The sequence below is a fragment of the Artemia franciscana genome, unplaced genomic scaffold, assembly GCF_032884065.1.
Source record: "Artemia franciscana unplaced genomic scaffold, ASM3288406v1 PGA_scaffold_58, whole genome shotgun sequence".
In the NCBI taxonomy this organism is placed as follows: domain Eukaryota; kingdom Metazoa; phylum Arthropoda; class Branchiopoda; order Anostraca; family Artemiidae; genus Artemia; species Artemia franciscana.
In genome coordinates this window covers 1,189,998-1,202,918 of record NW_027062698.1, presented here as the reverse complement: position 1 = coordinate 1,202,918, position 12,921 = coordinate 1,189,998, and the positions used below count along the sequence as shown (strand labels likewise).

The 12,921-nt window shown below is 36.4% G+C and overlaps 1 protein-coding gene across 1 annotated transcript; it reads right to left on the bottom strand.

Moving 5' to 3' along the window:
- Window positions 1-7,278: 7,278 nt before the first annotated feature.
- On the bottom strand, window positions 7,279-12,915 carry LOC136042035 (uncharacterized). Its single transcript, XM_065726892.1, has 3 exons — window positions 12,593-12,915; window positions 8,784-9,355; window positions 7,279-7,363 (listed from the first exon to the last, which is right to left on the bottom strand). Exons 1-3 carry the CDS (start codon window positions 12,635-12,637, stop codon window positions 7,294-7,296), a joined length of 687 nt encoding a protein of 228 aa, XP_065582964.1. The 5' UTR covers window positions 12,638-12,915; the 3' UTR covers window positions 7,279-7,293.
- Window positions 12,916-12,921: the final 6 nt, after the last annotated feature.

The following is a 12,921-nucleotide window of genomic DNA, read 5'->3' as shown; positions in this document are numbered from 1 at the left end:
TCAGGGAAAGGTGGATATTTATAGGTAGATATATTCCCTGCTTTCACTCTGATAGGTCAAAGTTGAGACTCAAGTTGTACATCTGTCAACTTGAAATATACCTAGATATACATAGCCAGGGCAACATGAATTTTTGGAGCAAGTTTGTGGAAAATTCGCTGACGAAAGTGGCGTGGGAGCAATACTTAGTTTTTGTTTCTTCATGATTGATTGACAACCACAGTTTCCAAACTTCGAAATACACCATACATTAATGCTTTATTAGGCTGTCCAAGACATATAAGCAAGCAAAATCTATTTAGTTATTTCTAAAATTATAGCTTCTACAAGCTATGGCTACATTACTGTGCCTCAAAATATAACAGGCACTAGTTGTTTCACATATATTTAATGCTGAGAACAAATTGATTTTATGTCTTTATGTTTATTTTTGATTTTATGTTTATTGATTTCATTTATTTTCTGAGTGAAAGGAACTAAAGCTCTTGCTACTCCTTTTGTTTGAGAAGTATTATTTTGCCTTTTCATATAAATCTATTGCGTGGTTAGAGTTTCTGGAATTTCCCTTTCCTGAACCCAATGTTTCCTAACACTTCTAGCCCCCCTCAGGGAAGGGGGCCAAGCATCTAATTGGTTATCAGAAGCTGATATTCCTATTATTGTATCTCCAATATCCAATGATGATAGCCTGAATGAAACCATGATTACTGCCTCTGAGCCACCAATCTCTGAAACTGACAACCTGCTAAATGAGGATTTTCAGACAGTAGGCAGAAAACAGAAACGAAAAAAACCTTCTATGAGTCCTCCTGAAATAATGGGACTCTCAAACCCAAATCCAGCTGTGGAGATAAAGGACAAATCCATTATCCTTTTTACTCCAACAGTAAAAGATCAATCTTTCTCTATCAAAAATATTACTAACATTAGAATGAATGTTTTCAAAACTTTTAGATGCAGCTTCTCTGTGAATGTGAACAGAGATGGTTCACTAATGGTTATGTTTCTAGACAGAAATGAAGCCTACAAAGCCCTTAGCCTAAATAAAATTGGCAATATCCCTGTTACACCTGAATGGTGGAAACCAACCCTGAAAAATTCTCAGAAAATAGTACTGTACAACATACCATTGGAACTGTCAAATGACGACTTGAAAGATGGCCTTATGAACAATAAGGGGGAAATGCTGGAGGTTCTGGATGTTCATCGTATGGGCAAACTAGATTCTAAGGGAACAAGAAGCAGTAAGAGTGTCCTCTTTATCTTACCTGCTAGTTCCCAATTTGACCCGGTATTCCTTTTTGGTCAGCAAAAAGCTCATAAAATATACCAAGAAAAACCTCTTCAATGCTCAAAATGTTTTAAGCTTGGTCACTCATCTAAGTATTGTTCTTCTTCTGTGCCAGGGTGCCCTAATTGCCTTGGTAATCACTCCTTGTCTACAGAAAGGAGATGCACTGAAGTGCCTAAATGTACAAACTGTGATGGTAGACATCAATCAACAGATCACAATTCATGTCCTAAATATGTTCAACGAGCTAAAGTTTTAAAGATTGCTCTTCAAGAAAATGTTCCTTTCCCAATAGCTGCAATGGAGCTGGCCAAGCGGTCCAAAGTACCATCAGGTCCAAGAGTTAATGAGGCCAAAGAAGGGAATTTAGCCCTTCCTCAAAAACCCTGGCTACAGGTCCACAAGAACCACCCAAATCAGGCACTCATACCTCCTACTGAGACTTCTTACCCTCCATTGGCTAAGGAGCATCCCAAGGTGGCTGAAGCTAGTCCATCTCTCAACAATCCTAAAACTAATCCTAAATCTTGGTCTGAAAGAGTGGCAGCTTTTCCTAATATTTCTACTCAAGCCATAACTATGCAAGATAGAGTTGGACCTCATATTACTAATTTAATTAAATATGTTGCATCAGTGGACCTAATATTACAATCAAATATGGCTAAAGATAAAAAAGCCAGTATAACAAAAGAAATTACAGAATACTACTTTTCCAATTCTATTTTCAATGAAATAGGAACAGAATTATCATCCATTCTCTCAAAATATCATGCATGTCACCTATTCAACCCTTCCTATGTTAACTAAGCTGCAGATCCTACAATGGAATTGCGTCTCTTTAAATTCAAATAAACTTGCTGATCTTATCCAATGTGCAAATGATAAGAGAATTGGAATTATTTGTCTACAAGAGACTAATCTTCATCAGTACAAGAAAATCAAAATGCCTGGGTACAAGTGCTACAGGAAGGATAGATCAACTAAGGGGTGTGGCAATTTTTGTTCATGTTTCAATCCAACATTCCCCTCAACCCTAAACTATCTACAGGGATGAAATAGATGTTGTAGGCATATTAATTACCTTAGCTAATGGTAACCATCTTGCCATAAAATCCTTTTATAATCCATGTGGGAGTAAGGACATCCAAAGTATCTTGGAAACAGAATTATCAGGTAATAATACCTTTATTTTTGGTGATTTTAATGCCCACAGTCCTCTCTGGGAACAATCAGCAGGTAGCAACAAAGCAGGAAGAGGAATTGAGTACATATTGTCCAATTTTCCTGACACCTTGATTTTCACTCCATTTGACTTTCAGACCAGGTATAATATTTCTTCTAACTCTTTCTCAACTATAGATTTGCTTCTAGGTCCTTCTTCATATTATGATTTAGTTCAGATGGTAAAGGTGTCGTCTCTTCAATCTGATCATCGTGCAATCCTTACATCATTTCAAGATTTATGCTACACTCCCAAACCCTACGTCCCTACATTTATCAACTCCAAAGGTAATTGGTCCCTTTTTCGTGAGATATTAAATGAAGTAGATTTTTCCTTTGTTTCTCCTCATTATGATATTAATGCCATTGAGTCTAATTTGAGATCAATCCTGCTGGAGTCAGCTAAATCGGCAATTCCAATGACTAGGGTACGTTTTTACAATGGCTCCAAAAGACCCAAAAATTGGTGGAATGATGAGTGTAGGGTTGCAGTTCTGACAAAAAGAAAAGCTCGTAAAATGTTTCAAAAGCACCCATCTCAGTTAACAGCAATCTTTTATAAGCAGTCATGTGCTAAGGTGAAACTAATTTGTAGGAGAGCTAAACAGAGTACATGGCTGAACTTCAGCTCAAGTATAAGTTTTAGAACCCCAATTTCAAAGGTCCATAATTTCATTAGCGAACTAAATAGTGGAAAGCAGCCTAATGATGACCGTAGATATGATATCATTCAGGATGGATATCAGATAAAATCTGAATAAAATTGTATCAGATAAAAAGAAGGCAGATCTGTTTACCAGTGTTTTTAAAAACGATTGCTCAGATTTTCATCCCAGTCGACCTCCTTTTTGTAATCTCCCTCTTACCTGTTCTTATAAGGGTACTCTGATGAAACCTTTTTCCCAAGATGAATTTTGTGTAGCACTTAATTCTCTTAACATCAAGTCTTCCCCAGATTATGATGGTATTTATATGAAGTGGATTCTTGAGTCCCCAAAGGTGTTTCATACAGCCCTCTTAAGTCTTTATAATCTTATTTGGTCAAGTCAAAAGTTCCCAGATGCCTGGAAGATTGCTCAGGTATTCCCAGCTTTAAAACCTTCTTATTCATCTAATGATCTCAAGTCTTACCGTCCTATATCAGTATTACCTTCCTTTAGTAAAGTTCTGGAAAGGCTTGTCTTATCAAGAATTGAGTGGTTTTCTGAAGTCAACAATCTCTTTCCTAGTGAACAAACAGGTTTCAGAAAAGGACATAGCTCTTTAGATAACATTACCCGGCTAGAAATTGATGTTTGTAACTCTCTCAAAAAAAGACGTCACAATGGCTGTTCTGTTTGACTGGTCGAATGCCTATGGAAATGTAGTCCACAATAAATTATTGGAAATCCTAATAAATCTTGACTTCCCGTATCCTTTTATAAGTTTTATAAAGTCTTTTCTAACTGATAGATATTTTTACGTTCAAGTAAATCAGTTTAGAAGTGAGCAATGCCCCATTACGAGAGGACTTCCTCAAGGTGCAATATTGAGTCCTCTTCTATTCAACTTGTATGTTTCTGAATTTCAAGTATCTCATGCATCATTTGGCCTTTATGCAGATGATTTGATCATTTGGAAGTCAGGAAGGGATATTAGCCTTCTTCAAAGCCTTATTCAACAGGATATAAGTCTAGTCCAGAGATTCTCTTTAGCATTTGGCTTCCCAATATCAATCAGTAAAACTAAAGCCATTATATGTACTAATGGTACTCTAGATCCTCCTAATCCACTGACAATTTTCTCAAGGGAGATCCCATATTGCAATTCAGTGAAGTTACTTGGTTTATTAATGGATTCTAAAATGCAGTGGCATGAACATATTAATTCTTTGAAATCTCTGATTATTCAGAGACTTTGTATTCTAAAAAGACTTGCTGGAAGTAAGTGGGGATGTCACCCAAAAATTATTTTGGATTTTTACAAATTATATATTCGTTCAAATATAGAATATGGGATTCAAATATTTTCAGCTCATCCCCCATCCTCATTCAAAATCCTTGAATCTTTACAAAATTCTGCTATTCGAATAGCTTTGGGTGTGCATAAGCATACTCCTCTGTCAAAGCTAAGAACACTGTCGGGATTCGTGTCCCTAAGTGAAAGAGCATCTAGTCTAAGGATAAAGTATTTCTCGCAAATCCAGGCTTATGGAGCCAAGCATGCTGTATATGCACATACCTTTGCTGAGAAGTCAGCCTGTCCCAATGCCCATTCATCATGGAATCAGTTTCAACTGGAGGTCCCAAACTGGAATCAACATTCGCTTTATGCATATCCCTTTACTGAGTCCCCCCCCATGGGAAACGAGTCCTCCAAGCTGTCAAGTAGAACTTATCTCTATTAGTAAAGATTTGATTCCTAATTATGAGATCCAGACTATTTTGGCTTAACACATCTCAAAGGCTTACCCCAACTATAGAAAAATATATACTGATGGATCCGTCCAGAGGGAAAGATCTGGAGCAGGAGCATGTATCCCATCCCTGAATTTGAATATTTATTCTCCTCTCCCATTGGGATGTTCTATCTTGTCTTCTGAATTATGTGCCATCTGCCTGGCCTTGGATGCTCTTATAAATTATAACATTGAATTTGAAAATATACTCTGTCTCTCCGACTCTAAATCAGCATTACTACTGATCCAAAATATTAACAGAATTGCTAATGACAAAGATTTATATAATATTAGAAGACAGCTTCTTAATCTTAAGATCAAGGAAAATGAAGTTTATTTTCAACATGTTCCTAGTCATAAAGGTATAAAATATAATGATATGGCTGATTCTCTAGCAGCAAAGGCTTCCATGTTATCTCCTAGTCCTTCCTCTGACCTCAATTCACGCAAATCAGGCAAAGATCCAAAGTTAATCACAGTACATTAATGTTATCTCCATTTCATACAAGATTAAATACAGTGCTATATTACCAGCTGAAATCAGGTGCCCTACTTCTAAATAGCTTGTTATTTAATTGGAAGCTACATCATTCCCCTTTATGCCGAATCTGCTTTTCAACAGAGGAAACAATCCAGCATATTTTATTTGATTGCCAGGCTCAGAGTGAGGAGACTGTTGCTCTTAAGCGTTTCTACTCCTTGGCTAAGATTCCAAATACTTATACAGCTATCCTGGATTCTAACCTGCCATGGGAAATTGATCGTAAGATATTTAAGGCAGCAATTGATACCTTAAAGAAGAGAAATATGGTTTAATAAGGATTAAAGCTTGAAGAAGTCAATTTTTAAAGGGACGCGATTTATCCATAGTTTTGCAGAATCATCGTGCATAGTTATGCACGATTATCATGATTGTGCAGAAGAGAGCGGGAATGAGTAGGAAGAGCCGTATTGGTACCGGCCGGCCTAGTGCCTTAAACTGCTGGGGACAGGTAGCTCAGGTACTCGCACTTCCCACAATCAATAACAGTGTATTATTGTTCATAATCGTATATATCCATTGTTCGCAGACTGGAGGAGAATAGCGCTTCCAGTAGCTAGTTTTTCTGAAGAAGAAGTCAAAGAGGTGAAAGGACTTGTTGTTAGTCCATATACCTCCCTACAATTTTTGGAACTGGAACTCTTGAACATATAATGTTTTGCTGCTCTTGAACATTTAACGTTTTGCTGCTCTTTAAGTGTCTCAATTTTTAAAGCTTAAATACACTGGCTTAATGCATTGATATTCTTTGTGAACATTTCTTAAGTGTGAATCACCATGCTAGCAGTCTTAATTGGATTTCACTGGCCTTATTCCGCGGATGTTGGCAAATTGACTTACGAAAAAGAAAAACACGACAGCTACTTTTCCCTGATCCCTTTCCAAAAGAGGCAAGTTTACTTTGTTTTCGTGTATGTGTTTTGAAGCTAGTTCATGTTTTAGTCCTTTTTTTGGCTAGATAATTAAAAGTGATTTTTCCAATATACATTATGAGTGATTATTCCTTAACCCAAGCTAGGTTGGGGGAAAGTGGTCAGAGACGAGTCTCAGTAGTGGTCTTCAGTAGGGTCAGTAGTAGTGGATTATCAGAGTAGTGGTCTTCTTTTGCTGATATATGGCTGGGAAATCAAAGGCTGAAAATGTTGGCCAATAAGAAGAAGTAGACTTTGAACGAATTATTTGTATCCGTAGCAGGACTTTCTTAAATGGGCCCTAACATCCTCACATGGTAATATATGTTGGAGTATGGTACTCACAGTTGCGAACACTGGTAGCTAACAAACCTGCAGTAATAGTGGTCATTGCAACCCCCAATAAACCCTTGTCACTGAAGAGAAAACAAGCTTTACGATTCTAGCTTACAAGTCATTCTTTGCAACAGAGGAGTCATCCTCCCAGCGAATGAGAACTGTAAAGCCATCTAGTACCTGGGCTGTTAATTTCAATAGGCAAAAGAAATTTCATCTCCTGGGTTGCAAGTACCCTCTTATTAAACTTCAAGTGAATGTGAGCACTTTAGTACATAAGAGAGATAGGACTCATAAGTGGCAAGTGCCTCTGGAAATCCATCTGCTCTGTTCCCTTGCCCCCCAAAATACTAGCACTGTTAATTTCAAGCAGAATCGAGGTAGAGGAAGGAAAAAAAGCCTCTGAAAATCATCATTCTCATGTTCCTGATGTAGGGTGCTTGCTCAATGAATTTCAACCAACTAGTAAAACAAAAGTACCTCCTTACAACGCTCCTGAAAAGTTAACAACAGGAGACGATATTGAAGGATTCGTGAGTCCACCTTGTGCTTCCAATCATATAAACAAAAAAATTCTTACAGTGTAGGGGAGGGCATCTTTAAGAGAACTTGGACCGATGTTGTACCTGAAATTATACAGATTGAAACCATTATATATTTTTTATACAAACAAGGTCGTATGTGCCTAATTCCTCATTCAAAAGTTGGAGGAGAAATATTTTGAATGAACAATTGTCTCATTTCGGTTCTCCATGTATCCATCAATAATAATAATAATAATTTATTTTTAAGCTCTTTACAAACATCAAAAATGCCGATGGAGAAGTAATGTCTCCATTTTAAATCTATGCAGATACAAAATCATGTGTGATTCCACTTCAAATAAGCTGCAATATGTCTACTTTTCTTCTACCAAATTGGAGGTGGTGAAAGCATGTGAGTTGTTGGGGAGGGGGGGGGTTGTTATTGGCGTAATTTCTTCAAAATCCTTGAGGGGGGGCAAAATTAGAGCCGATTTTCCTACCCATTTCTCCTGTGGGACATTTGCCCCCTGCCCTCTAGCAACGCCCTGGCGGGGGAGGGGTTGTTCACTGATTATAAGATTGAAAATTACTGTGTGAATCCTTCCCAATAAGGAGTAAAAAGCATATCCGACTGTTAAGAATTTAGCATTGGACAGGCTGAGGAGGGAAAGGGGGGATAAAAGACCTAAGGGTCCAGTTTGTGTCTCCGTCAATACAGATTTTCCATCTGTATGTGATTCCACTTCAAAAAAGGTGCAACATGCCTGCCTGTCTCCTAAACAATTAGCAATAGGATGGAGTGGGAGGAGAGGGGATACCCATGTCCTACTTTGGCTCTTCAATCTTACATATTTCAATCTTAAAGATATTTGCATGATTCTGGCTCTAAGCTATGGTATATGCCTGCCTCTTTGCCAAAAGCAATCATAGGAGGGAGAAAGGGGAAGAGGGGCCAGAGGCCCACTTTTGGACCAAGAACGTTTTTTCAATGAATCATGTTTTACTTCTTTTTGAGCAGTCATTATCCGATTATCTTCCATTGGGTAACGCAACGGACAATTCGCACATCTCTCAAAATTTTAAAAATGGATTAATTTCCTTCAAAATTTATGTTCTAAAAACCTGACACGATACACGTTCATCAGTTTTTCAGAGAGCATTGACCAGTGTTAAATATACAGTTTTATTTCTCTTAGCTCATAAATTTATTTTCTTGCTGTGGGATAACTTTCTAATATCATTACTTAGAAAGGAGAAACCCCAAAGTTCATCAAAAATTCTAGCAAAAACTAATTCGTCATGTCTTTTTTAGGTCAAACATGCTTAATTGAAATGCCAAAAAACTTTAATTTTTAATTTCATCAACTTTTTATTCTATGCTCCTAATAATGATTTGAATAAGACTCATCACTAAATCGATGCAAACACAAGCTTACATAGATGCTAAAAGTCAAAGAAGTGTTCAAAGGCTGATAATAAGTTACTTTTAAATAAATAATCTTTGCTGAAAAAATCCGCTTACCTTTCATAATCCCTTCGTTGTCTATCATCTCCTCTATCGTACCTTCTACCATCTCCTCTTCCACCCCGATATCTATCATATCCATATCCTCTTTGCCTTAGATCCCCTCTATTTCGGTGATAATCTCCCCGTCTATCCCTATAATCATAGGGTCTATCACGTTCACGGCGATCAAATCTATCTCGGTCATACTGATCCTTTGTGTTAAATCTTCTTTCTCGAGAATCAGGTCGTCTTGGCGACTTTGGCCTGTCCGTTTTAGATACAACTACAACACGTTCTTCACTTTCATGTCGATATCTTTTTTCTTCCTTTGCCCTCTTTTCCTCAACTACAACTATATCGTTTGCAGGTTTCTTTTTTGTTTTCGCTTCATCTTTTCTTCTTTCCTTACTTTTTTCTCTCTTACTTTTATCTTTTCTAGGAGAGACTTTCTCTGACTGGGATTCATCTCGCTTTTCTTTTTCCTCCGATTTGGACAATTTTTTAGCATGTACTTTTTCTTTAAGAGGAGTTGATACAACACTTTCCTCATCAGACTCAAAGGCACCAATTTGGGCTTGTAGTAGCGCCTGCAAAGTTACTTCAAATTAATGGAAAATATACCCATATTATACCCACATACAAAGTAGATACAGGAGATAGGGACACACACAGCCATTATCATTTAAAGTTTATAAATGGGTAAAAAATGTAAACCAAGACTGGATTTCTATTACAAGAGAGCATATAGGGTGAATCCTTGCAAAATAAGTCCAAAGGACGTTTCAAGAAAATATTGCCAGAAACTACTTTTTAGTCTTTTTGTTTTTGTATTTTTTTTGTCTTGGGTTTAAAATGATCTGCATTTACCAAGATAGTTTAAAAATGAGTTGCCGACACTGCTCATACCCACCCCAAAGAAAATTCACGGCATTGACCACTAATGCTAGAGCTTCTTTCAAAATGCAATTCACTTACAAACGGAATCGATCTCATGGAACTTCCCCTTGTGTGACAAAAAAACAACAAAATAAACTCTTGATACAGAAAAATTTAGATAAAGATATGCATTATAAATTACCAAACAAATAAAATGAAAAAAAAAAAACAACATCAGAGATAATTGATAAAGAAGATACACACCCTACTTTGAAAATGATTTACCTATTCTTGGATTTTGTTAGGTTCTCTTCTAGACCCTTTTCAGGAAGGGAGATGATCCCACCTATCTCCCCATCAACAGATCAGGATAGTGACACTACTACTTCTACTAACAACTCACTGCAACATCAAGCTAACTGAGGCCAACACAGCGCACACTTCTCCATCACAATCCATTCAATGTCCATTCAATACCCAATGAGGGTATCTTTATACCCTCCCAAGAACTGTCCATTTCCCTTAAATCTTTCTTTACAAGATCCTACCGACCTATTTGGGGAAATCCTCTTTTCGTCTGGCTCTAGACACATTATATATATATATATATTTAGGTTTCCATAAACAGTTAGAATCACTTTTTTTTTTTACTATCAATTGTTGGTAACAGCAGGGATTGAACCAATAGAGCAATAGGCCTCAAATTCATTGCATGTTTAGTTTGTTTTTTGTTGTTGAAAAATGTTGGAAGCTTTGAATTTAAAACTTAGTAACTGTAAAAAGGTAGATACATAACCAAAGTGATTCGACCGTTATTTAACCATTCTGCAAGGGTCCAATTGAAAAATTATTTCAGAAAATACTTTTTCCTTTCGGAAATAGCTATACAGAAGTCGGATGCAAATCATACAAGATCTAATGATTCATCAATAGTATGTCTACAGACAACGCTGGGTGCCCACCTGAATCCCAATCAATACAACATCTTCCTTTCAGAAAAAACTATACAGAAGTCAGATGTAAATAATACAAGCATTAATGGCTCATCAGTAGCACGTCTACTGACAACGCTTTGGTGCCCACCTGAATCCCAATCAATACAACATCTTTAAAGCAAAATATTGAATACTTACCAGTGAAATTTAAAATGGAATTGCTGCCAGCATTACTAAGAGCAATCTAGTTCAAAAGTTTACAAAATCTGAGTGCAGTTAGCCAAAATCAAAACATACATTAATTCAAAAAGTTCAGATATTAAATAAAACAAAAGAGTTTTTTAACTGCAAGTAAGGAGCAACACTAAAACTTAAAACGAACAGAAATTATTCCGTATATGAAAGGGGTTGTCCCCTCCAAAACGCCTCACTTTTTACGCAAATTTTTTTTATTGTTTTAAAAAGTAGAGTTGAGAGAAAGAGTCAAACTTTAGCGCGAAGAGAGAGGCGTTGCAGAGGGGACGACCCCTTTCATATACAGAATAAATTTCTGTTCGTTTAAGTTTTAGTGTCGCTCCTTACTTGCAGTTAAAAAAAAACCTGTTTTTTTATATTTAATACTAAATAGAATAAAATGATTTTAAAGGAAAATACTTAATTTTATAGAGGGACACACTGTAAGAGGGGGTAATCAGAAGGAAGCCATTATTATTGTTTTTTTTTTCCAGAAAATTAATCTTTGGATTTGACAAGAATTTTAATCTAGATGGGTCACACAGTACTACAACTACTACTACTAACGACTTACCACAGCACCAAGCAATCTTAGGCCAACACAGCTACACACTCCTCCATCCCAATCTACTCTAAGCCTCCCTCTTTACACCCTCCAGGGAAATTCCCATTTTTCCTTAAATTGCTCTTTGTGACATCCTGCCACCCCAACCCCAAACGACCTGTTTTCCATAAAACAAATCTAAAGAAGAAGAAAAATTGTGTGAGGAGTGAACCTCACTGGACTATTTCAACATGAAAAGGTAAATAAGAAAGGAAAATGCTGTAGCTAAAAGTTAAACAACATAGATAACAAAACAAGCCTTCCATCTAAAATATGGGACACTTTGCAAAAAAAATTCTCCAAGAAAAAACGAAAACTACCTTTCCAGTTTCCAAGAAAAGAAAATTAATGGATTAAAAAAAGATGAGATCACAGGGCCTAGATATAAATTATTAGGAAACTTAGGGTTAGAAAAAATAACTGCTAGTCATTAGGCTATACTTCATTGTCAAGTGCATCTTAGACTATCCAACACATTTTTATAGGCACATCCAGTCAGTTCCTTGTGAAGAATTCTCGAATTTTTCACAACAAAGACAAATATATTGTCATACAGCCAACTCTAATTACTTGAAGAAGAAAATGTCTGAAAATATATGCTTGAGAAAACATACTCGTTAAGCACTATATATCCATCTAAAAATAACTTCCTGGGGGAAAGCAATGGTTAGCCTATCCTAGCCATCTGTTATTTTGCAGAAAAAAAAGATGTATAAAAGATATAGGTTGAGAACTAACAGCATATTGGGCTTACAGAATGTGCCAACTTCAAAAAACGTTACACAGAAAAAAAACCAGTTCATTCCTTAAAAGTCAATAATTGTTCTTAAAAAATTACATATCAATTAATCTTTGACTGCCTTCTCGAAAACCTTGTGTTTAACAGCCAATCAGTCTCTATTTAGCTAATTTTTGGAATTTTTAGCTGGTTATTCTTTCTTTAATGGAAGAGGGGGAGGGAAAAAACTTTCTGAATGCTTGCAAAATTAGAGTCACTCGATGGGTCTGGTACTTAAAGCTTGGAGATTCGATAAATAGAGTTGCACAAGTTTTTCCAAAAACCTCACCTATCATGCTAAAAAAAAGAAGAAAAGAAGACAAATCTATTGAAGCTCAATTTCTTTAAGCATAAATTTATTTAATTATAGTATACAGTGGTATTTTAAGGTACAAACCTTTTGCCTCATAAGTTCCTCTAGTTCCCTATCCTCAACTGACATTTCTCTGCTTGCTTCACCATTTGTGTGACCATTTGCGTTTTCATTGGCGTCAGCTTCTTTGATTATTGTATCAATAAGACTTTTGACATCATGATTCTTCCCAGCTTTATGTTTGTTTTCATCTTTCAATTTTTTCTTCTTTTTGGGAGTTTCATCTTCACTTTCATAATCACTTGCCTTCCTCTTTGCCTCTTTCTTTTTCTTCTTTTTATGCTTTTTTTGCAAGCTATCACTTTCATCACTAGAAGCATGTCTATGCTTCTTATGTTTCTTCTTCTGCTTTT

Excerpts from the sequence above, each read along its gene's own strand:
- LOC136042035 (XM_065726892.1), bottom strand. The coding sequence starts at position 12,637 with ATGTCAGTTGAGGATAGGGAACTAGAGGAACTTATGAGGCAAAAG. Across the intron at positions 9,356-12,592 it reads AGGAACTTATGAGGCAAAAG|GCGCTACTACAAGCCCAAAT; the intron begins GTTTGTACCTTA and ends GTAACTTTGCAG. Across the intron at positions 7,364-8,783 it reads CAACGAAGGGATTATGAAAG|GTACAACATCGGTCCAAGTT; the intron begins GTAAGCGGATTT and ends GTATAATTTCAG.